A 26,833-nucleotide genomic window follows, 5' to 3' on the forward strand; every position below is an offset into this window, starting at 1 on the left:
ACTGGGCCAGAATGCTTAATTAAACCATGTCACATCCTAAAATGACTGAAACCAATAAAATGTAAGTGGAACAGGTTACCTGGAAACAGTAACTTCTTTGAGGACAGAGGTTACTTAGGAAATGAGGAGCTTTCGTTCAGGGTGGTCACCTACAAAACATGGGGCTTCACTGTGGGCTCCGAGGGACAGGAATCAAAGCCTGGGTGTGGGTGGGAGAGAGAAAAGCCATCTGTGAAATCACACGTTTCCATTACTGGGGAGAAGGGAGACAACAAAGGACCCAGTAGCAGATGCCAATTCTCTGACTACAAACACATTATCGAATATAAGGGCCCTTGTATATAACATCAAGCACTCATACTCAGTCTTTCAACACAAGGGACAATATTTTAGAACTTTCAGCTTTCATACTAGAAAAGAGAACTAAAAGATAAAAGAAGACTTTGTAATATGCTAATATGACAAATATTTTGCCGTTGAAGGAAACTTGATAATTAAGACTAATTCCCATTAATCACTGTAATTGGCCTTCACATGAGGGCCTTCTGGGTTATGTATTCTTTAGTAAGTTGTATAAGAGCATCTGAAACAATTTAGTCACTCCAATGATCTTTAAAAGTTTGTAAAACTTTATTTTTGATCAAGAAATTCAGAGAATGATGCTTCTTAGTTTTAATCACATTTTCACTTACGATCAAACAGAAGCTCTTTTAAATTATGCTTGTTTTATTTATCTTCTTTCATGTCTTAGAAAAACATTTGCCATGCTTCACTTTTCCATCAAGCATCCTCCCTATTTCCAAAGTCGGTTCAGATGTATATAATATATATAATTCAGGGTATTGCAGTACCTTGGATGGAATAATTATTTGTTGAATAACTGCTATGAGCCAAATTTTAAATTGAGAGATAAAGATTATTTACTGAGTAAAAAAATATTTTCTCTCAACTAACTTCCCTTTTAGATAGATATTTAAGGTCAATGGCAATGGAAAAATTAGAGTACAGAGCTAGATTAGGTATCATAACTTTTAAATTTTCTTTCTTTTTTTGTTTTTTTTAATACATAGTAGATGTGTATATTTACAGGGTACATGAGATGTTTTTATACAGGCATGTAATATGAAATAGCTGGTTGCTTTTTAAGAGAGATTGTGGACTTGAGGATAGGTAGGTGGTAGGGTTGGCTTAGGTGGAGAGGGTACCTCAGAGGTTGAACATAGAAGCTGGTGAACAGCTTGGCATGATCAAAGTGGAAGGAAGGGGTTGGAAATAAAGTTGGAGCACCTACAGGGCAAAGAAGTAGCTGAACTCAGTGAAGCAAAAAATAGTCAGGTATGGAAGGTTCTCTGTGATGAAGGAAGACTATGAAGGGGAAGTGAAGTGTCAAGGTCACCCAGAAGACTGTCATGGTAATCCAAGAGAGATGAACAGGGCTTGGATTGGAATGGTCATACCAGAAGAGCAGCAGGGAGGAAAACAGGATGGTTTTCAGCACTCAACTAGGAATAAAGAAAAAAGAGAAGAGTGAATAAAAATAACTTTAAAGTTATATATTTCAATGATATTAAAAAATGCTTGTCATCAACAGAAATACAAATTTCATGTGAAAGCCAGAAGGAAAGTAAAAACACATTGCTTTATATGTGCTAAGTTTGAAGTGGTGGCAGGATGATGTTTATTTTCATTAATTGCAGAGACTTTATATGTAAAAAGCCAATAAATAAAAATGTGATCTTTCTCTTTGGGTATAGTAGGAAGAGTACGAAGTTTAGAGTTTGGAGTCCTTAATTCAAATCTTAGCTCTACCAAATTCTGGATGTCTGATCCCTGGCCTCAGTTGTCTCATCTGTAAACTGAGTTAATAATGATAATTATTTTTAAATGCACACGTATATGAAACAGAGTAATTCTAAGGATTAAAATGAAATGATGCTTTTGAAAGCACTTATGTGCATAGTAATGTTACTTATTGTATCACCATAGTCCCCCTTTTTATGTGAGAGGACAAAAGGAAATATGCTTAGTAAAATGATTTAAAATGTCCATGAAAATATCATATGAACTCATTGTTATTTATTTATTTTTTTTATGAGACGAAGTCTCACTCTGTCACCAGGGTTGGAGTGCAGTGGCGCGATCTCGGCTCACTGCAACCTCTGGCTCCTGGGTTAAAGCGATTCTCCTGCCTTAGCCTCCCGAGTAGCTGGGATTACAGGCACCTGCCACTACGCCCAGCTAATTTTTTGTATTTTTAGTAGAGATGGGGTTTCACCGTATTGGCCAGGCTGGTCTGGAACTCCTGACCTTGTGATTCGTCCACCTCGGCTTCCCAAAGTGCTGGGATTACAGGCGTGAGCCACCGGAACTCGTTGTTTTTAATATATACACAGATAGATATAAAAACAAATACGTAGAGTTGTATGTTGTGTGTATACAGACATATATTTCCTACCTCCCTTCACTTAGAGGGCCTAGAAGCAAGGATACTTCAGTAGCAATGAGCAAACCTAGCCTGCATCTTGGTTTCCAAACATAATTTTCCAACAGAAGAAAATATAACTTCTTGGGAAAATGGCTGATTTGAGTAAGAACAGGCTCGGAAAATGATGGGGCATATCAACCTGAAGCAGCTCCCAATGACTGAATACACAGAAATCTGAGCAACAAAATAACTAATAAAAACAAATAATAACTCATAGAATAAAAGAAATAGCCCAGGGTCTTTACTAATAGAAATAAATAATTGAATAAACAAGTAAATAAGTGGAGGAGAAGGGACAGATTTTTTTATAGCAGAATTCCAGTGAACAAATCTAGAAGAAATATGGAAATTATAACTAGTACAAAGGCAGTCAGTAATCTAGCTTGTGTTTAACTATCAAAAATTGTATTAGCAAATTGTTTTCAACTATAGAATTCTGTAAAAATTAACCCATTGTGTTTAAGTCATCATAGAGGGAAAAAGTTGAGACACAATTGCTTTGTATAACTTGGAATGACTTTTGCTGGCTATTGAACTCCCAGATGTATTTAGAAAAAAAGATTATGTTATGAAATTGCCATCTTTAGGTGTTTATTCTAAAGATAAAATGGAATTACAAGTGCAAAACAGAATTTTTGTTTGTTTGTTTTAAACGTATGCCTGCAAGTTTTACATAAACTATTATTTGAGTAAATAGCACATGCAAGGAGCTTCTATATAGTACATTAAATGATATAACCAAAATACCAGAAAACTATTTTGTTCATAGTACCATTTTTCAAATATCTGAAGTTGGTCTTTATTAACCATATGTCTGCATGATACTGAACATTGTACTTTTGAGATATATGATATTGGCATTGATGTAATGCATTTCTTATTTTACTATTTTATTCTTGATTCCTCTTTGAGTAAAATAAACTTAAAAGACCCTTTTTTGAGGTAATGAGTGGAAGTAGATTTTTAAAAATTTGTTGGTGATATTAACTACATGATGTTGAAAATAACAATTACAACTGACATTCATTGACCACTTTCTATCTCCCTTCTGTTTTGCAAAATTATAACTTTATTTAGTTTGAATTATTTAGATAACTGTCTATTCTTCCACTTCTTTTTGCAACTAAGACATGCCATAAATCTGTGCAGGTATCTGTATAATATGCTGTTTCTGTTTCAGTGTTAATAATTTATAACTGAGACCTATTTCCACTTTGAACTAGGGTTCAGTAGGATGAAAACTAACTTTGTCTTTTATTTATCACACTTAATTGTCTAATAATTTCCATAAGCAGCAGTTGCTCTCCACATACAGATAGAACCCTACACCTAACGAATCTCTCCCTTGGTCCCTCCTAAAAAGGCACTCCATTTCTCATTTTCATTAACTTTGCTACAGCGTGGCCAAACTCAGTAACATTTTTTTTTTCTGTTTTCTTTATCCTTAATATTGTCTTTAATATTTCACCTGTCTGTTTCAATTTATCTTGGTAAAATATTTAGATATATAATATCTGTTCACTTTTGAAACTAAATTTTCAGTTTTAGTCAAATGTATAATGATACTGCAAGTTGAGCAAACTGTGATCAAAGACCATGATAGTACCTGTATTAATGTTACATGTGTGTTCTTTACATACCTAAGCAGTATAGTGACAACTGAGTGTGTTTACCTGGGAGAACTTTAGGTATTTTCCCTAAGCCCATGTACTTTGAGGTTTTAATGTGCAGGATGAGAACAGCATCCAGCCAGGAACAGCCTAATGCCCCGATGTCATGGGATTTGACAAGCTTGCTCTGCACCTAATAACCATAGGTTTCTATATCACATCATCTTTGCCTAAGACATAATAGATACTCTACTGATTCTAAATATCCAATACTATTTTTGTGTCCTAAATTAAACTTCAAATTTGTCACAAGTTAATCTCCTGAATCAAACCTAGGAAGAGAAGTTTCCTTAGGCAACACATAGATTGTACCAATGCATAAACAGTTATTTGAGAATGAAACAGAACCAGAGCTTTGTGCTATTTTCAATTTTATAAATTAACAATGAAATTAAAGATGTTATGAAGGATGAGACAAAAAAATTTCTGGAAAAATATTTTTGTCTTCCTTTGTACCATTTCTATTTAAATGTTAATGCACTGTGTTTCCATCTTAAAGTCAAACAAATGTTTAAAAACTGTAACAGTTTTTAATGAATAGTTTTATTAACTACTAATCCTCCTGTTTTCAATTCAAATTTCCTAGTCTTTGTAGAGCTTGAAACTTTCCTCTGGGATGCATGAAGTCTACTACTTCAGGCTGGCAATCCTCTCTCATAACTCCTATTTGCACTGTTTTCCTTTCCCCTTCATCTCGAGCCTTGTTCACACTCAGTGCCTATTGGTGGCATGTTTAGCTGCCCTGAAGCATAGCCTCTGTAACTTTCCTTGTTCTCTTTCAGTTTGACTTTGATGAATGCACTTAAGCTCCTGCAATGAGAAAACTGTACACACCAGTGACCCAGGCATCTGAATTGTCTGGGAATAGGCTGCATTACTGAAATTTAGGGTCTACTCCTTGTTAGACATATCAGTGTTCCAATGACTTATAAAACATTTGATCCCTGATAGCTGTAGGTTTCTCTTGTTTGAAAGCTGCTAAAAAGCATGCACATCATTGGAATGCAAAATTAAAACAAGAAGTAGAGGTGTGAAGCTCATTTAGACTTTTAAAAACTGGTCTAAGTGATTGTGGCATGTCAAAGTACTTTATACACTCCTAAGTGGAGACAAACCTGTAAAACAGAACACCAAAGGCACAATTGTGTTGCAACAAGCAGTATATTGTAACTGAGTTTAAAGCCCCCTAACATTCCTGCACTCTAAAGCACAGTAGATTTAAATAGGATCTTTGTGATTCCACATATCCTAAAGAAGCAGTTTTTCTCTGTGTGAAACCACGTGCATTTTCATAGAAGATTCAGGGATAAAAACACATCCGGGCAAGATATAAGAGTGAAATGTATAGACAAAAGGATTAAGGGCTCAAAGGCTTTTTTCTTCTTTTTCCCCTTTCCTCTTTGAGCTCAATTATCATTTAATGCTGTAGACTGGATAGGTCAAGAGTTTGACTGAACAGAGTCATAAAGTCAACTAGGAAAATATTTTTTACCATATAAAAGAAAAAATAGAAAACTATTCAGAGATGTCACAACTGTCAGACCATATGGTGTAATGCCACTTGATTAGAGGTTTATTTTTTCTAATTAGCTCATTTTGGAGTAGATTATTTGAGAATACTCATCCTTGGAATTGTTATGATATGAAGTATATGCACATATGTATATATGTGGACATATTTATCTGTATTCTATATAGATGTATTTATCAAAATGCATTTCCATTTTTATATGTTTTAATAATGTCTCTCCCTTCACTTTTTTCTCCTGGAGTTTTCAACATATTGAAGTTACAGTATTGCAGTTTTACTATAGTACATACTTCAAATGTACTTAAGGGAACGATCATTTGAATAAAATTTGACTAAGGGATAGATCCTTTTAATAAGTATGTGAAATTGATAGGAAATTTTTTAGATTAAAAAGTACTGAAATTTAAGGTATAGAATCATTCCACAGAACTACTTTGTACCCTGGAACTGGACCCCGTGGCATGATGGTAGCTTCTCAGCCAGACGGAGCCCATGAGATAGATGGCTCTGACAGGAACATTTGGGATCTGACATTAGATCTGTGGGTGAGGTGAAGAGAACTGATCTAGAGTAGATCATACTGGGTCCTACAGGGTATCCAGGCATGATATCACATAGTTGCTTCATCCACAATGTAGGAAATAGTCAACATTGGGGTTCTCACTCCAGCAGGGGGATACAGCAATGGGGAATTCCAGCAGCCATCAATACTTGGGAATCAAGCAAAAAGGGGCTGATCATTTGTTCTTGGCCATCATGATACTACCTGCTGATATTGATTATGGGACAAAGCTTCAGTATTGGGAAAGAAAAATGTTGTGATGATTCTACCTTCGGAGCTGTACTATTATTATACTTACAAACCTCTTCATGGCAGCCCTCCAGCTGGAAGGATGCACTAGAGTTTTGGTTATCCAGGCCAAATTCAGAAGTAAGAGTTAATTCTCTTCACTGACACCAGCAAGAGAAAAATGGAGTTATATTTTGAGGGCAACGTAATTATTGGTTGTTTCTAGATATAGGTGAAAGTATAAGGACTTGTTCCTAAATGGTAAGATAGGAGAGCAGGAACACTTAGTTTTCTGAAGATGACTTCATTATGAGTCAACAGTAGATGGAAGTCGAAAAAAGTTTGACCTTTTATTCTGAAATTAGAGGTGAATGGAGACAGCAGGTGAGATGTATCCAGGGTCCCAGGCATGAGAAACGGATCCAGAGAAGAATAAGAGCATGTAGACTCTATACTCGACTTTTTACAATTGTTTATTATATTATTTAATTCTCACAATGGGGTAGATATTCTAAATCTCATTTTTTAGGGGAAGAAAATTATGCTTGAATATTTTGCTTGAAAAAGATTTTCCCCTCAAATTTCATGGCAAATAAATACCTTAAGTGACAGACCCCAGATGCCAGATTCCAAATCCCATGCCTTTTCGCTAAACCATGCTATACTACCACGTAATGTCTGATTTGTAGTATTTTTAACTTAAATTTTAGGGCAGATAATAAACAAACCTTAGACCCATCTGATTCAAAAAGAGGAAAAAATAATTGAGTTGAGGAAAAATAATCATAGTTAGCTTGCTGTGCAATGCTATATACTGGACACTGTCCTAAGTACTTAAGATGCACTGACTTATTTAATCTTTTCAGCAACACCATGAGGTAGAAATGATTATAACTCCCTTTTGTCCAATGGAAAAAGTGAGGTTTAAGAAGGAAGGAAGAGGTAAGACCCCAGATGACTTGAATCTGTGCTTCTCCAACTGACCTTATAATGCTATAAAGAAGAGTAGCTGGGATGAAAAATATATATCACCAAGTTACACAAAAATATTTCTAACCTTTCAAGGAACAGACAAACAAAATAGCGGGGGGAGTCTCTGAAGAATTATGATGTGATTTACACTACAGCAAGGTCCCTAATAATAAGATCACAGGAAGAAGGACAGAAGAGCTAGAGTTATCAAGTGCTGAAACCATCTATACTACTAGCACCTCCAATGATCAAAATAGCATCAAGGCCGATTTCTAAGCCTTGGATGTCATCAACAGGAAACTCTTGTTAGAGTAGAAGAGAGGTGAGGTAGGTTCCGGCCCAAAGTATCATATGACTGGCTAGTTTGGAGTTAGTTTATTAAACTGCAATGGAAGTAGCTCTAAAATTTCCTGAAAGTTGTCTTTTTCTTTTTTTTTTTTTTCTCACTGCAACCACAGAGAGAACCTAAGGACAAAATTCAAAGTAAAATGAAAAAGGAGGGCTACTGAGGTATTACTCACAACAAATACGAAAAGTTGGGGAGTGCATAGAGATCTCTGAATGCCTCTTGTGCTCTGCTGAACAATGAGGCCAAGGATCTGGAAGACATCTTTATACCATAGGAAAATTGATCCCCCCTTATCTTAGTATGGAATAATAATAAACTGAACTATGTTCTCCTTGTTCCAGAGCAAGGAGAAAAAAACTACCTTCTACCTTATCAGAGATGTTTTTTTAACACTTGATCTCCAGGTCAGCTAAAATCGAATGTTATTAAAATAGAAAGGGCATATTTCAGTAAAATTGACGTTTTAAAATGTCAGTGGTTAATGAAAGCCATAGTCTCTTTTATTGATAATTCTTTTTTTAGGAAGAATTTAGGACAAAATTAAACTGTCATGACATACTTCTTGGTCTACTAAATATTATATGACCTTTGTATTTAGTAAAACTTGACAAAATCAAATTAGAACTTTGCCATGTAGTTTGAGTTATCAAAATATGAAGTCAGATCAATTTTATGACCATAGAAACTTAAAAATTGGAAATTCTAATTTTAGACATTAGAAGTGGCATGACCAAAGTTTTATGGTGTCCATTTCTTCAGGATGCACAATTACTACAGTTAGCATATATCTGAATTACTGATGTTTCACAGTGGCAAAGAATGGAGAGCTCCACCTGGGTATTTGAATGGGTTGTTGGTCATGAACACAAGTAGAAAATGCACATCTTTCTGTGAGTATTTATTGTAGGCTGATAACTGTGGGGCGTTTTTGCATTTACAAGATGCCATATTATTGGTGGCTGTTGTCTCTAAAAGGTTAGCATTTGCTTTGAAGGTAAGACATGTTAGAAGTAAAGATACCTATGAAAAATAAAGAAAAACTGTGGAGAGAGGAGCAGCAAGTGAGTGTCATAGATTAAAGGTAATGTCAGTAAAGTGATGGCCACACAGAGGTGACAGCTGTGAGGAGGATTAGATATCACGGTCAGTCAGGGATCTAGTGATGGATCCATCACTGGAAAAGGGGAACCAATAATGAAAGAATGCAGAGAAGCTCTACAGGTGGAAAGAGTGGAATGAAAAGAGCTTTTCACTACATGTAATACCGTAGAGGCAAATGATGGTCAAACCATAGAGCTGTGTGTGTCTGTGTGTGTGTGTGTGTGTGTGTGTGTGTGTGTGTAGACATTTATGATAAGAGTAATCCTTCTGGACCTCTAGAGAACAATAATTATATTTCCCTGACATTAGCAATGATTACTCTCCATATGTTTATAGTGACATTGATGGATATCCTGAAATATCCATGATGTGATCAACAGTCTTACTCTTACCTCATGAACTATCTTGTGGTCCATGGCTTCTGATGCTTTTGTGGCCATTGGCATTTTTGTTCTTTTCATTCCTCCTCATGTTCAGATGGCCACCAACAGATTTGGTGCCTGGACCAAAATCAAACATCTGAAAATATAATTATACAAGAACTGACAGAATAGTAATGTGACCAAAACAAAATCATTTTTAATGGTAATTGGATAAATGACTGCAGATTGCTATTCTCGGAGATTCATTAAAGCATTTCTGTGAGTACATCAGTAATAATATGCATTTGTCTCTTTTTATTTAAATGTTGTGTTTGGGCCTGCGTATAGTGCTGAATGAATATTTGTGAGAAGAATGAAATAAATGTTTGCATAAACCACTCATATTTTAAGTATGTGAAAGAAGTTTTTTTTATTGCTCATTTAGTCAGTAATCAATTATGAGTGCCTGCTATATAGGGGCACTATCAGGAGTACTAGGGACAAACAGACAAATAAAATATAGTGTCTGTTCATAAAAAGACAATTAAAATACAGGGTAACAATCATCCTGATGGCTCTATGTCCACAGCAGGCTCCTAATCTTGTTGGCCAGGCAGGGCTTCCAAGAGGAGTCTTGCAGATGCTGAGAGGGAGGGAGGTGATCCAGGGGAATAGTTATTAATAAAAGTCCAGAGGAAATTTCAAGGGAGAGAATGCAAAGATGAGATTATGAAAACTGGAATACGCTAGGAATGGTGGTTCGCACCTGTAATCCCAGCACTTGGGAGGAATGCTTGAGTCCAGGAGTTTGAGACCATCCTGGGCAACGAGGCGAAACCCTGTCTCTACCAAAAATACAAAAATTAGCCAGGTGTGGTGGTGCATGCTTGTAATCCCAGCTACTTGGGAGGCTGAGGTGGTAGAATCGCTTGAGCCGGGGGAGGTGGAGGTTGCAATGAGCGCCACTGCACTCCAGCTTGGGTGGCAGAGCCAGACCCTGTCTCAAAACAAACAAATAAACAAAAAGCAAAAACTGGGGAAAGAAAGATCAGCTCAGATAGGAGTCCATACCACATTATTAAGGATTTTGGCTTTTTTTTTTTTTTTTTTCTGAGGCAGAGTTTCATTCTGTCACCCAGGCTGGAGTGCAGCAGTACAATCTCGGCTTACTGCAACCTCCGCCTCCCGGGTTCAAGTGGATTCTCCTGCCTCAGCCTCTTGAGTAGCTGGAATTACAGGTGCGTGCCACCAGGCCTAGCTAATTTTTGTATTTTTAGTAGAGCAGAGGTTTCACCATGCTGGCCAAGCTGGTCTCAAACTCCTGACCACAAGTGATCCACCCGCCTTGGCCTCTCAAAGTGCTGAGATTACAGGCTGGCCAGGCTGGTCTCAAACTCCTGACCTCAGGTGATCCACCCACCTCGGCCCCCCAAAGTGCTGGGATTACATGTGTGAGCCACTGCGCCCGACCTAGATTTTCGCTTTTATCTTGAAGATTATAGGGAGTTCCTTGAATAGGTCTGAGCTTTGGAAAGATCTCCTTGGCTAAGGCGCATGACAAATGGATTGAAACAGAGCAAAGCTAGAACCAGTAAACTCTTTAGGAGACAGTTACAGTAATTCAGTCAGGAAATAAATCACTGACCTAAAATAGTGGCAAAGGGATGGAAAAAAGTAGACTCTGCAGGACTGGTTGTATGGGAAAGGTAATGTCAAACACTTCAAGATTGTCAGCTTGGGCAGCAAGGTGTATAGGGCTGCTGGTCACTGAGCCAGAGAAGACTGGGCCAGGAGCAGGTTTGAGTAGGGCGTTGGCTTAGGAAAGCACTGAGCATGTTTAAATACTAAGGAACTGGTAGAAAAGGAAAACATTTTTTCTGAAAAATATTATTTAATAATTGCTCTTAAGAAAACCCTTAATTTTTATAGATATATCTGCATTTTAAATCATATTTATATTCCTTTCTTCTTCCTCTTTCCTTCTTTCTTCTTCCTTCCTTTCTTATCTTCTGGTAGAGAAGATTAATTTTATGTGGACCTAAGTGTGATTTATAAACTTCTGACTGTAAAGATTAAACACATATAAACATCAGCATGAGTGTATTTACTATAGCTTATCATTATACAGATGACAGCACCAAAGTTCAAAATGACAGCTGATAGTGTCCATCTAGAATTTATTTCTAGCAGCATGTAGCTAATAGCAATGGAGCTTAGAGGACATAAGACCACATTAACATAATTTTCGAAGAATGAAATAACAGCATTGACTTTCTAATATATTTATGACTGTATTTCCAGAATTTTTGATTGCTTATAAAGTGATTTTGTTTTCCAAACAAAAGTAGGGCAAGATTGAAAACTTGAAAATAATTCTCCCATTTTCCAGAGAGAACAAATGATATATATTCAGGATATTTATTTCAGTATGAATAATATATGAAGGATCATAAATAATTCTTTATACCTTGAAGTGTATAGATACATTTACTCTAAAGAGATCCTGAAATAAAACCCAAGTGAATGAAGTTGGACAATGAAATTCAAGTTCTTTTTGGAGCTCTAAGTTTTCCGTCTTTGAAATAAAATGAATTTAGTCTATGTATCATTCCATAATTGTAGTGCAACTGTTCTTGACTAAATGCACACTCATCATGCTGTTTAAAGTAATCATAATACCATATTTTATAGTAACTCTCTGATGTCGGTGCAACACAACTGGAAGAGCCTAGTTGATTCTGTGTTTCAACACAGTACAAGAAAATCAGTTATCCTCATAATAAATCAGGTTTAATTGGTAATTCTAAAATAAATACTCATATATGCTCTAGTTGAACCAGCATCAGATATTTAGTTTGAACTTAGGTTTGTTATTGACTGATGAATGCCTGGCTGCTGCCTGGAAGTGTATTTTCGATGTCTATGTCTCTTGCTTAATTTCAAATGTCATATGTGTGTATTTTATAGGGAAAGTAGGATTTTAAAATATTTTGAAATCAATAGATTAAAATATTTGAGTATAGGATTACACAGAACTGAGCTCTGTGTTACAGTTGAAGAAATCTTTTGGTAATGACAAATGTATCAAAACATTTAAATCCATGTGTTGAAGCCCAAAAAAGTTTATGAAGGGTTGTTATTTCTCTAGAACCTCTAGGGTGAGTATACAAACTGAACATATAAATATATGTAGCTTAATGCCTGTGAACTTTCAAAGGAAAACACTGGCCAAATGCTAATAGAAATAAGTAGTAGGAAAGGATAAATGAATATTTATTTTCTACCCTTAGTCATGAATAGTTCACTGGATCTTCGTGAACTTTGAATTTGCTTAATAGTAAGACATTATTTGGGGAGGTTGATTATAAATGATCATTAGTACAATACTCCCATTTTTCTTGTCTAGATGCTCAAGCAGTGTGTCTAACTACCATGGCATGTGAGTCCTCTTTGATAGATAGGTCTGGACAACCATGGCGTGCAACATATAGAACCTAGCCAGGCAGCTTTCTCTCCAGCCTACCATGAACAGTCACACCTCTTCTAAGATTGTTGTTCCTGTGGGCACCAAACTTTGCCCATTAACTGATCTATTCTCAGGCTATGCATCATTTATTTTAAAATCACCTTAACTGAGTACTTTTCAGATTATCTCGATCAGCTGGTTGCCAGATGGAAACTTACTACAAGTGTTTATAAATTATACTCTGGCTTAGACTTCAAAAAATAGCTATTACAGCCAGATTGTAATGAAGCCCCCATCTTGCTTTTTTATTTTAATCACTTGACCCTCTCTTCAAAAAAGCTGTGGGGAAGCCCCTGCTTTAGTAGTTCATCAGTTTGGGGGGATTCTGTACACACATATTTGTCTTCAAAATAAGTAGGAGTGCACAGTGACTAAATTGTTTTATTCACATTGCATTTCAAAATCCAGTCCGATGTGATAGAACATAGAATTAGTCAAACGGCCCTTTAGGCTTGCTTTGGCCACCCTACACTTCTGTCCTCATAGTCTCTTTAATGTCAGTCAGCGACATTTATTGAGTGCCCACTTTGTGTTGGGCATTGTGTGGAGTAGCCTTCGGAAAGCTATGCAAGCTGTTAGCACTGTTTATTAAAGAATGTTGTCCTTTATGTACCAGAAGTCAAGAGGCAGCAGTGTGGAATGAAAATAATAGCTGGAAGGAATGTAAAATTAAATTGGTTAATTGATGTTTGTGGGCACATGAATAGCTTGGCAATATTCATTTTGATTAATCTGTGTAAAGCATAAACAGTAAAAGTCATTTATATTGACCTCAATTAGAAAAATTATGCCACAAGTCCATATAGGGAATTTAGTGTAGATCCATAAGTTATGCAACAGTTTCCCTGATTGATCAGTTATAAACAGGGCCAATTTGTAAAAATCATGATGTGTTTAACTTTTAGTCAAATAAATTGTATTGAATGTACCCAAACACGGAAGAAAATAGCATGCTGCCTTGCTTATTGCACAGAATGTTCCAATTTTCTTTCCACAGGTCAGTAATTCCCAAAGACAGGAGAACTTGTCCTTGGATTCATGTGACTATGTGGGCATCGAGAATTCTGCATGCAATAGGGATAACCAAAGATTAATTTAATTAGATAAATGCATTTGAGTGAAACAATCAGTCTTGAATTATAGCTGCCATGATCAAAAACGAGGAGAAGGGCAGACAGTAATCGAAGCAGATTTCTAAATTCAGCAAAGGTAACATAGATCTTACATATTAATGATGATCTGAAAAATATAAAGTATTGACTAAATATCACATTAGGATAGTTTTTTTTGCACATGATAGTTTAGATTAAGAGAAACTCTACATGACCTTTTTAAATTTGTGTGATGTTCTTGAATAATCCTTGGATCTTGGAGGAGAGAAAAAAATTTAATTCAATGACTCTGAGTGAAACATTCTGATTTGCCACTTTAAAGACTCATGGCAATTTTTTTTTCAGTCTTTTTAATATGATAGCACTAGCCCTTTAAGAATAAATTAATCGGCCGGGCCCAGTGGCTCACACTTGTAAACCTAGCACTTTGGGAGGCCGAGGCAGGTGTATCACTTGAGGTCAGGAGTTCAAGACCAGCCTAACCAACATGGTGAAACCCTGTCTCTACTAAAAACACAAAATTAGCCAGGCGTGGTGGTGCACGCCTGCAGTCCTTGCTACTTGGGAGGCTGAGGCAGGAGAATCACTTGAACCCAGGAGGCGGAGGTTGCAATGAGCCAAGGTTGCGCCATTGCACTCCAGCCTGGGCGACAAGAGTGAAACTCCGTTTAAAAAAAAAAAGCATAAATTAATCGAAACATTTGAAGGAAAATAAAACTAGCTTACACAGTTGATTTGCAAAGACTTGTCTTACAAAGTCCTATAAAGCTGTCCTGCAAAGCCAGTTTGGGAGAGTAAGAATGTTTCCAGGCGACAGTTAGTTTACAATTGTGACATGTAAAAGATGCAGCAGGGTGTAAGTGAGGCTAATACTCAGCAAAGGTGGAATAAGAGTGAAATGGTCCTCGCCTTGAAAAAGAGTTCCTGGATATTAACAAAGAGTCTGTCATATGCCACAGTGGTGTTTTCATCCTCCCTGTGAGTCTGTCAGGGAAACACTACTGAGCAAAGCCAGCCCAGAGAATGAGAAACCATGTGATTCCTATCCTTTTTTTCCCCATGCAAATGGACTAAATAGGTGATCACCTTCAACTATGGCCTTGTGTTAGGTGTGTGTTCAAATGTTACATATTCTGTGTCATAGAAGTGAAAAACTTCAGAGCTGGAAGGGATCCAACAACCATCGAATCTAATTTTCTTTTTTAAAAAACAGGAAAATAGAAGCTCAGATTTGATAAAGGTTACAACAGTCCACACAGAGAAATTCATAGTGGGATCAAAACCTGGGATTAGTAAATCCTAACTAAGAGGTCTTCTCAAAACTTCACTTCAGGAGTTGTGATCTATCCCTTTAGGTTAAATTATAGAACTGAGACAGTTATTTCTTCTCCAAGGTGTTAGTTTCCTGATGGTTCTGTAATCATGATTTCTTATTTAAAAGGTGAAATTTAAAACTGCAGTGAATGATTTTTAGATTTGCTGTCATAGGGACTTCAGCAGCAACTTTCAGAAGATTAAAGCTGAGAGGCTAGCCTTTGTTCTCAGTCCTTAATCGCTTTTCTCTTATGATGGATTTGAAACACAGCAATACAAATGAAATAATAACAGTAAAAGGGCCTGGGAATTTAAGAAGATATTGCAAATATGTCACGTCATGGAGGCTTTGAATTTCACTTTCTAAGTCATGTATCAAATTCAAGTACCCTGCTCTAAGTGTGGTCAAACATGCAAATATTTGCTTTCTGAGTAATTTGCCCTAATGACTTTGAAGCATTTTTGAAAAACAGTGGTGACATTGTTCTGCCCTGGCAGAAAGCATATTCCTTGTCAGATGTCCACAGAGATCCCGACTGTCTACTGGCAGATTATTAAAGGATGGTGCTGCATTGTATTTGCTAAGCTTTCCTTCAGTTTGACAAAATGTTACGTATATAGGTTGTCACATCACCCAAGCTTCTGTGCCAAACCTGTCTGGCAGCCACCCTTAGTTAACCACTGGAAGATAGAACTAGAAACGTTTTAACTTCTGAAGTAAGGTCCTCTTCTACAGACCCCTTACACTTTTATTTTTTATTAGAAAGTATCTGATCATCGGCAAAGTTTGAAGTGATCACATGTAGGCAGCTGCTCATAGGAAATGCTGTTTTCACAGCTATGATGTTTTCCAGGTTCCAGGTTGGTAATTTAAATCTGTTCAGCCAGAAAATACGAAATTTCAGCCATCACGGTAGCACCAGGTGTTTGCATTTGTCTTTCATTGGCCCGTCCCTGTTTGGACACTAAGCTTTAGCAGCGGGGTTCAGGGATCACTACATGGCATATTTGGGACAGTGCTAATCATAGGAGTATGGATATTATATTCATCAAGCAGAAAGTTTCTGTATTGGAGAAAGCATGAGATGATTTCCCCGAGATGAAGAAAAAGAAAGAGGGGGGTAGAAGAAAACAAATAACTAGTTATTTAGGGAAAGTGTATTCCAACAGTTGTCAGCATGTTACTTGGTTGGTTCATACTCTCAGTGGTTTTTTCCTTCTTAACAAAGCACTGTAATTTCTTTTCTAGGAAAATTTACCCCAAATGGTGTTAACCTTTTTTTCAAAGGCCAAAAGGGAGGTTTATTGAAAATCTGGAAAAGAAATTAAATATTTGTCACACTTAAATATGTTTAAAATTATTAAATCTGTTCCTGTTAATCTGCAAAAAAAAAAAAAAAAAGACGTTTAGGTCAGTGTAGTCCAGTTAAATACTGATATTATGAATTGCGTCCCTATCTGTGGTTGTCTTTTATTCATTTACCTCACAAACATGTAATACTAGTGTGCATATTTAGGTATGGGAGGACATTGGTCAGAGAAAACAGGCATATCTTGTAAAGAGCGAGAGCTGATAGTAGTCACAACCTTATTCAAAAAGATATTAACACAAAATAAGGGACTAATATCACAGGTGTAATGAAGACTTGCAAGAGAAAGGAAAGCTTTAAGATGAGCTTTGAAGGAGACAGTGAACATGGACTGGTGAAGGAGGGGGAAGACATGCTTGGCGGAAGAAGTAAAATTAAAGGCATGGCGGTGGAATGGGTATTGTATTAATGAGACAGAAAGATGCCAGGAAACAATTCGAGCTGTTAAAGCACAGCAGAATTATTCATCTAGCACCTAGGGGCATCTCCTGAATCTGCTGTGGTTAAATATTCCTTTTCCATGTGTAAGTACAGAGTTTCAGACCTCAGCTCCAGAATGAAGTGAGGAGGCTAGAGATAATTTTTAGGATTTACAACCAGTGTTTTAAGTGGACATAATTCTATTTTGAAGATTCTATTGAATGTTTTTAAAATAGTACACTAATTCCAAAATTGTGCGTGGGGGAGTGCATCTCTTTCAATAGCTGGAAAAATCTTGGTTGGCATTCTTTGTTTTGGGTTTATATTCTGAATAAAATAGTTCATATATGTTCAAGAAGAAGCACGTATTATAAGACTTTGTGGACCACAGACCTTCTCCAAGTTCTAAGAACCTTATAGAAGGAGACAAAAAAGTTAAAACCACATCTTAGTAAAAGAATTTATAAGTACACCATTAAACATCATAGCCTACTTAAATCCTACAGTACATGGTTCAAATATGTGGAAAATTTGATGAGAAACTACCATATTATGATGAATCGTTAGTCTATATAAAATTATTCAGGAAACATGAAAGGCTTTGCTTGATGTATCCCAGCCAATGGTCTAATCTTGTCACTGATTTTGAAGCATCATCTTTGTGAATGCTTTCACTTAAAACTTTAACATTTAAAAGGTTTAGATTATGTTCCTTTTAACATGAATGGAGAAATGAGCCCCCTTCCATTGTTGTCATAATATTTTTGGTTCAGTCAGTAATTTGTAAAACATGATTTTAAGAGATGCCTTCACCTATAGCTGGGAAGTTAAAGTAATTTCACTGAATACTGGCCATGCCTCTCAGAAACTGGATTGTAAGGATAGGAACTTTATAATAAGCAAGATACTTGAGGCTCATAAATGCTGGAATGAAGAGTTATTCAAAACCAGACTGACAAAAAAGCAGCGTGGGGCCCTGTGGAAAGCAACAATACAAAAATGTCCCTCTCAGATTTGAGTGTTTAGGGATTTGTGAACTCAAATCTGAGAAAGGTATTTCAGGAATGTTATTTTTAATTTAAAAAAAAAATGGCAAATGGTTTTTAGCTTTAAAAAAAATGACATATTGGAAAGGAAAATTCTAGTCTATCAAATGTAATATGGTTAGTTTCTAAATATCTTCCACATCCTGTTTTCCCCAAATAATTGCTTCCAATTCAATACTTTTTTTAGACATTTAATATTTAATTTATAGCATGTGGATGGATAATATAAAATCTAAGTCTGGACCCTGCATTGAGTAGTTTAAAATGATTTGCAAAATAAGCTGTATGTACATGCAAATAACAAATGAGGAAGGATAGGACTAATATTCAAATAATTATATATAATAATATTTATATTAATATATTTTATATGGTTTTTAAACTATATACTACTTAAACTATATAATATATAAAAATTTATATATAAATATATAGTTTTAAATATATATATATATATATATAGTTTTAGAGGAAACCCTAATGGAGGAATAAAGCTTAATCCATATTAGTCCCTCACAAAGCTTTGATTTGATCATAATTAGCTTCATACAGCGTATCTAATGTATATTTGCTATGCTCATCTCAGTGGGAAACAATTTCTTTCAAAAATCTGTAATATGATTTCAAAGATTGGATGGTGTTGAAAGCCATCTTGATTATTGTTTGTAAAGCTGGGGAAAACATTTTCAAAATACTAAAAATTAAAACGAATTATAAATGAATCAACATGTTTGCTCTCATGTGGCACAATCATGAATAATGACAAACTACACAATTATAAAAACCAAAACTTCTATACCAGTGTCAGGTGAGCCATTTGATGGATGTGTTTCCAGTGAATATTACATGTTAAAAGAACGGTAAAAGGATGGCTAATTGTTTTCTGTAACAATAATGAGAAAGAGTATACATAAACCAAGTAGTTTCCACTTGGTGGAAGCAATTACAAAAATAATTTTTATCTGTTTTGCTGATAAAGCAGATTCATTAAAATATTTAGTATTGTGTGAATAAGAGACAGAGAAGAGGGAAATAAAAAGATTCAAAGGCATTCATTGAGTAATGCAAAAATTCTCATATGTAGAGACATTTTACCCAGCAGGAACTTAAGTCCATGTGTGAGGCAGGCTGCTTGCATGGTGAAAAACAAAACAACACCGCCCCCTCCCCTGCTCTCTGTCTGCCTCACCCCCCTCACTCCATTGACATGCATAGCTGGCCTGGTAGGTGTAAAAATAGACTGGCAGCGCCTGCACTGGAAATGGTCACTGAATGCAGCCTGCAGTTGCCGGGGGTTTTGAGTTCTCTCTGACACCAGCAAGCCAGCTAGCAGATGGGGAGAACTGGTGAGGGGCGTGGAAGGGAACTGAGCAGAGGAGCCAAGGATCATCTTGATGAATTGCCCACATTAGTGTACCCCTGGGAGCCCTGGACAGAGTGCAGAGGGCAAGGACGGGCCCACTGACAGCAGGAACTGTAGAGCTGAGATGGGGAATGCAGCCCTCTGCTCTTCTTGCCATGCGGATAAGAGCATAAGAGCACAAGGAAACATGCAGGAACTGGATAAAACCCCAGACTACTATGGCTGTAACAGTGAGGACGTCAAAGAACCTGGAGTGTGGGTAAGTTTTAGGCCACAAAGGAGGAGGAAGGGAGGATGGTGGCATAAGAATCAACAGTAGACCTCATTGGTCAAACCTCTAAACTTCCTGGAAGGAAGTTGACAGAATAAAGCCAATGTGATCAAACCACCTGACTACCTCTGATCAAGTGGCATGCTTTTGCTTCCTCTTCATGTTATGCAATGCCACATGTTTGTTTTTTCTCGGTTGTCTTTAACTCTGAGCTGACATTTGGGAATGAGCAATGACACTGTCTCTTTAATTTGGAATTTTGTCCAAAGGTGGACATACGTATTATTATAGAGTGACTTTCAGCAATATTGCAGAGATTCACTTACGTTCAGTCTGTCAAATTCTTTCGCCTATTTATTCATGTATAGTTCGTTTCTCACTAAGTCACAGAGCATTTTTTAAGCATATGCTCCCTTAGTATCCCAGCTCCAGCCTAAAACGGTATTTCCCTCTGATATTTGACTAACTTCAGTGAAGAGGTCCTTAAATGCTTTTCTTGTTATGATAGTAATAGTTTGTAAAAAGACTTAAATGTTAAGCAATTAAATAAGTTGACTTTCAGATTTTAATAATTCATAGGCATGATGTGTTCCTTAAAATGGGTACAAAGGCTTATTGTGATTTTTTTTTTGGCCAGGAATCTCTGAAATCTTTGGATTTTCATATTTGCTGGAGAGTAAAGTTTATCTTTTATCTGTCAGATCCAGGAATTTGACCACCTTATTGCAAGTTATTTATTTGCATGAAAATAAATAGCTGGTTGCATGGTTTGGCTGCAACTATGAAACTAAGATATGTAGGATTTCTGAGTAAGAGAGGCAGAGGCGTTTGTACTTGTTATGTACTTGCCTGATATTTCCAGGAGTGAGAACAGGGTCTGAAGCATAGGAGGTGGTGCTCTGCTCTCTTTGGCTTTTACTCTGACCTGAAACAATGTCATCATTTCTTAGCACTGAAACTCTGTCAGACCATAGTGAAACTAAAACTAAAACTAATAATTTATCAACAAAAACAACATGAAGGGCAAATATTTGCAGTTGGCAGTGAACAGAAAGCCCTGTGGTGAAAAAGAGGACAGTAGTTCCAGCATGGAAGTCACCGTAGTCAAAAACGAAGAAAAGAAAGGTGGGGAGGGAGGCCGTCCCGGGGAAGGGAGCTCACCCACCGTTAACAACCGCACAGGCGAGGTTTGTAACCAAGAGCAGTAACGTTTCTCCTGGATAATGGTTTCCACTACCCACATCCACCCAGGAGAGCCGCTCCGGACTTCTCAGAGCAGTCACTTCTAATGCAGCTTTCTGAACTGAGGGGACAAAAAGTATCATTACTACTAGTTCAGGACCACAAAAATGAGTGTATTTTAAAAAATATACAATCTCATTTCTCTGAATTAATTAATATAGCCTGTTAGTCACTTAATAAAATCTTCTGCTAAAGGTTTTATAGACTGGAGCATATCATGATTGGTGTGACATTGGAAAGGTGTGGTAGAGGTGGAAGTGGACCTGTTTTCTACCTTCAGAAATGATATTCTGCCCAGAATTTTTCCACTTTGGCCATGGAGAAAAAGAAAAAGTTAATGTTTAACTTAATACCAAGCATGACTTAAGCAAAATATGTGGTTCTAGATAGTTTAAGTTGGACTTTATGTCTTCCAAATGAGAATGTAAGACTCACAAACATATGTCAGGGTTTTCCTCTGAAATGAGCTTGCCTTTTACGTAAATCCTTAAAGGACCAAAGATCTGCTCTTATCACAATTGGCTTGGCAGCTCCAAAAAAGAGGAAGCATGCAGGACAGGACAGAGCGAAGAACAAAACTCAGCTGTTTTTAAATTTTTATTTAGTCCTGGTAATGCTTCTAAATTTTTAATCACAGAGGGGAAAACTGCATCATCTCATTATTTTTCCATGTTCATGTATGCAGATGACTGGTGGGTGTTTTCCAAGTTCACTTGTGAAAGAAGCAGCTCTTGGAGATGCCTTACAGACTTTGCCCTGGATCCTAGGGTAGCTCTGACACGAGTCAGCAAGGCCTTGTTAGGGTCCAAGTAGGCTCCAGAGAGAAGGATTCTTGACCATGTTTTGATAAAGTGCTATTTAGAACAGCATAAAAAATGTATCTTTATTTTATGGTCTTCTTTTGGCTTGTATTTTTGTGATGATATCATTTATAAATTTGCATATTGGTCTAAGTATACTCTGTATTTTTCTTGCATTGAGATCATGTATTTCTATTGTGGTTTCCTTAGCATAACAAATTAATTTGCTTTGTCCCAAGAGCAAAACCATAGATGCGATGCTTTAATATAGACATTTTTTAGGTTACCTACCCTAGCTGATTTTCAGGTTATCACATCCTTCTTTTTTTTACCAGTTTACTCTCAGAGATTTTTATTTTATTGCTTCATTTGTTTTTAACAATTTTTCCCAATTGTAGTAGAGATTTTCAGGTTTTTCATATGAGCTTTTTCATTATTCTATAAATGTTCTTATTACTTTAGACCATGAGCATGAATTCTGGTCTTATTATGAAAACAATACTTTTCTGCTAGCTGACTCAAAAGGTAATAAGTCAATCAGCAAATGTTCACTGAGCTAGGTATAGTTTTGGATGCCGGCGATTTAACGATGACAAGACAGAGTTCCTGTGATAGCGGGAGATAGACTTTCAGCATTTATATGGGGGGATGAGGAAGCATGGTGCCTAACTGAGAGGGAAATGTACTGGGAACGTTCAAGGGACGGAAGGATGGTTAGCATGACTGAAATGTAGTGATCAAAGAAGAGGACGGATGGCAACGAGGTATGAGAGGCAAGCATGGGCCTACCTTGGCAAAAGTTTGATTTCTTTCTGAACATAATTGAGTCTTGGAAAAGGACTTGAGATTTCATTAGAAGCACAGTGGGAAGCCTCTGGAGAGCTCTAGACCAGGAAATGGTAGAACTTCATTTACGCTTTGAGAAAAATCTCTCTCCCTTTCTCCCCATCTCTTCCTCCCTCCATTTCCCCCTCCCTTTCCTTGGTGAAGGATGAGTTGTGAATGCAGCAAGAGAAAAAGAAGGGAGACCAGTTTAACTGGTTTCAAGGTTTGCAGCCCTGAAGTGAACAAGGATGGAGGATTGGATTAGGATGTTAACAATGGAGGTGAGATTGTAATCAGATTGAGGATGTATTTTTGTTTTTATTGAAAGATTTTTGGGAGATTATAAAATAAATAAAGGCGTATGTGTGAGAGAATGAGTGAGATGATTCCTCATCTATGAAGCATATCAGTATGTCAAAAGAGTTGAGTTAAACTTTCCTTCAGTTTTGACCTCTAAAAGAATATAAATTAGTTTAAATGGTATAGTATTGTCTTCCGTAAAAGTTTTATAAAAGATAAGGAAATTTTGTTCATATGGTTAGTTTTGATATTAACCCTAACAAGAGCCAAAAGTGTAATGGAAATTACTCTGGTAAAGCATTTCAAAAAATACAAAATGATGCAGATATGGTTATGTAACTTTTAGATGATTTATTTAAAGATAAAGGCCTGGCATGGTGGCTCGCATCTGTAATCCCATCACTTTCGGAGGCCGAGGCAGGCAGATCACTGGAGCCCAGGAGTTCAGAATAAGTCTGGGCATCATGGCAAGACCCTGTTTCTACAAAAAAATACAAAAATTAGCTGGGTGTGGTGGCACAGGCCCGTGGTCCCAGCTACTCAGGAGGCTAAGGTGGGAGGATCACCTGAGCCTGGGAAGGTGGAGGCTGCAGTGAACTTTGATCGTACCACTGCACTCCAGCTTGCGTGAGAGTGAGACCCTGCCTCAAAAAAAAAAAAAAAAGAAAAAAGAAAAAAGAAAGATTGAAAGAAGAGAAGACATGACTTTCATTCTCTAGGAACTTACAATCCAGTTTTAGAAACAGGGCTTACCCACATGTAATCAATTAACTATAAAAGGTAGTAGAGAATTCAGTGGCTGCACGAGTGATGAAATGAGCCATTATAGGATGCCCAAGAAGGAGGGGATCAGTGCAGGCCTCGGTGCTCTGGGAACACCTCGTGGACAGAGCTAATACTTAGCTGATATGGTGCAGATCAGCTGTACCACTTGTTTACAGTTTGAATTGCTTTCACACAGGCTAATTAAGCAGCTGTTACTATGAACCTACCAAGCTGCCCCTTCTGAGGCTAGCAGGACCCCATCCTCAGGATTTCCCAGCCTACTCCCATCCTCTAAAGAAGCAAACAAAAGAATAATGCTTGGACTCTCAAGGGGCTTCCAGGACCACCCCCCTCTAGTGCTGTGGCCGGTGTCCATTGGGAGTGGTTGGTGCCTGAGCTGAACTAGTTGTTCAATATTTTTAATATCCATCCTGCCAGTGGAGAAGGTGGAGCCTGAAGCAGATCTTGGGAGCAAAATACAATCTGGGTTCCTGTTGGGAAGAAAGTACACTTGTGCCTTCAGTAAGCATGTATTCAGCCAGGCACGGGCCTACCAAGATGAGTAGGACATGCAAACTTGGCTTGAAGGAGTGTAATCCAGGGATGGCCAAACCAGGACTTTGAATATTGTGTTCCCATGTCCTGAGAAAGCACAGGGGATTATAGAGTACTTCAGGATGACAACTCAGCCTCAGAGGGTGGCAGAAAAGTTAAGTCCTGAAGCATTATGGGAAGTTCACACACTCAGTATTGGACTCATTAGAAAGACTGGAAAGCAATGGCTATAATACCATTTCTACTGGACATTTGTGGAACCCCCAAAATTTAGATGAGGCACATAGGCTAAGATTATCAAGAGATTCATAAGTCAAGATTTAGAATTTGAACTATATACTAGTGAAAGGCCATTGACCAAAGGCTGTTTTAGGAGAATCAATTAGGTTGTAGTCTGCATATCATAAGCTCTATTTTCTTTGAAGTTCCTACCAGCTAATAGGTACTTAGTAAATATTTGTGGAAAAAATGAATGAATTAATGACTAGGAAATCACCCAAAGTAGCAAATCTATTTATGGGAATTTTCCCACTACAGGTGACATGCCCCCAGATGAAACCAGAGGCCGCCAACATTGAAAAGGTGATGGAAGCACAAAAACACTTCTAAAAACAGTAAAGACGTTGGTAACTAAGAAGTTTTAATTATAACCTTCTGCTCAAAAAAGGAATGTACCGTTACTGCAATTGCACACATTACTGGTTGTCGTAGTTCATTTGTGTAGCTACAAAAGAATACCTGAAGCTGGGTAATTTATAAAGAAAAGAGGTTTATTTGGATCACAGTTCTGCAAGCTGTACAAGAAGCATTGCACCAGCATCTGCTTTTGGTGAGGGCTTCAGGAAGCTTCCACTCACGGAGGAAAGGGTAGGAGAGCTGGTGTGTACAGAAACCAGGGGGAGGTGCCAGGCTCTTGTTAATGATCAGCCATCAGGGGAACTCTCATAGGAACTAATACGGCAAAAACTCACTCCTTATCACCAGGATGGCACTAAGCCATTCATGAGGGTCCACCCTCATGATCTAAACACCTTTTATTAGGCTCTGCCTCCAATATTGGGGATCACATTTCAACTTGAGGTTTGCAGAGTCAAATATGGAAACCACAGCATTGGTATAAAATATATGTATAAAACATATTTACTATAGAAAGTAGTAGATATTTTCTTGAATTGTTATTCTCTATATCAAGTTGTACATAAAATGCAATGGTTACATTTTACAGAAATTTGGTGAAGGTAGGCTGGGCATCATGGCTCACACCTGTAATCCCAGCACTTTGGGAGGCTGAGGTGGGAGGATCACTTAAGCCCAGGAGTTCAAGACCCCCTGGGAAACATAGTGAAACCCCATCTCTAAAAAAAAAAAAATTACTAGGTGTGCTGGCACACGTCTGTAATTCCAGCTACTGGGGAGCTGAGGTGGGAGGATCACTTGAGCCTAGGAGGTGGAGATTGCAGTGAGCCAAGATTACACCACTGCTCTCCAGCCTGGGTGACAGAGCAAGTCTCTGTCTCAAAAAAAAAAAAAAAAAAAAGAAGGAAAGAAAGATTACATTGTAATGTTAAGCATTATCTATTCTTTTTTTTTATAATGAGGTATATCCAAACCAAGTATTTGTATTTACTTGAACTATGTAATAACTTTTGAATAATATCTCTTCTGCTATATTTAATAAGATTAGTTCCACTGTCCCTATAGTGGCTTTTTCAAGGTCGCCTGTGTGATGATGGAGCTGGGAATACTCTGGGGAGAGAGTCCTCTTTTCAGCTGTATTTTGCTTCCTTCCCACACAGACATCTGCTGTGCCTCTTACTCACTTTTAGTTGCTGTTTTGGATTTTATGCCCCTTTAATCAAAACTTATTATGCCACAAGATAGATTGACTTGTTTCCTGAATTCTTTATTTTTATTTAAGGGTTTCTCTGTGAAATCTTAGGCATATTATATCACATTTGATTGTCAAAATTTTACGTGTTTGATTTTTCAAAGCTGACCTTCATATCATATTTGTGTGGGCTTATGTGACTATAGTAAAACTTTTTTGTGCCTTTCTTTAATACTTGCTTATAAGAAGTATACGTGTAATTCCAGCAATTTGAGAGGCTGAAGCAGGAGGATCACTTGTGCCCAGGAGTTTGAGATCAACCTGGGCAACACAGGGAGACTCTGTCTCTATAATTTTTTTTTAAGTTTGGTGGTGTGCACCTGTGGACCCAGCTATTTGGGAGGCTGAGCTGGGAGGAACTCTTCAGGCCAGGAAATTGAGGGTACAGTGAGCCTTGATTGTACGACTGCACTCCAGCCTAGGTGACAGGGCAAGATGCTGTCTCAAAAAAAAATAGTAAAAATATTACAATGATTGACAGAAGTATAATCATTTCAATGGTGGCTTTGAGCTAATGAATTGTTTCTTAAAGCTATGTGAAAGCCAGCTGTGTAATAGTAGAGATTATAAATTGAAACTGTGTTTTTGATGAGTTTAAGTGTTGCTGACATACAGTTTATTTAAATTTCAGTCTTTTTTTTTTTCTGTACTCTTTACCTTCCTCAGTCATCAATGAGTTCCAAAAGGGGGCTTTGAAGTAAATCATAGATTCTGTTTGATACTGTAGGAATTTCCATATTCTAGTACAGCAACTCTATTAAATAAACTCAGTGTGT

The 26,833-nt window shown here is 37.2% G+C and overlaps 1 protein-coding gene across 50 annotated transcripts in view; it reads left to right on the top strand.

Moving 5' to 3' along the window:
- ANK2 (ankyrin 2) overlaps positions 1–26,833 on the top strand; it is a 685,755-nt gene that overhangs the window by 429,242 nt on the left and 229,680 nt on the right. For 28 of the 50 annotated variants that reach the window (XM_055111732.2, XM_055111741.2, XM_063603574.1 and 25 more), the window contains one exon: positions 24,707–24,751. The exons of 19 other annotated variants lie outside the window; for them this stretch is intronic. In XM_055111732.2, coding sequence (XP_054967707.2) covers positions 24,707–24,751 — 45 coding nt within the window. Of the gene's footprint in view, positions 1–19,298; positions 19,671–24,706; positions 24,752–26,833 lie in introns of those variants that run through there. 3 more of the 50 variants (XM_055111733.2, XM_055111729.2, XM_055111766.2) reach the window with 3 other exon arrangements.

Source organism: Pan paniscus, chromosome 3 (genome assembly GCF_029289425.2).
Source record: "Pan paniscus chromosome 3, NHGRI_mPanPan1-v2.0_pri, whole genome shotgun sequence".
Classification (NCBI taxonomy): Eukaryota; Metazoa; Chordata; class Mammalia; order Primates; family Hominidae; genus Pan; species Pan paniscus.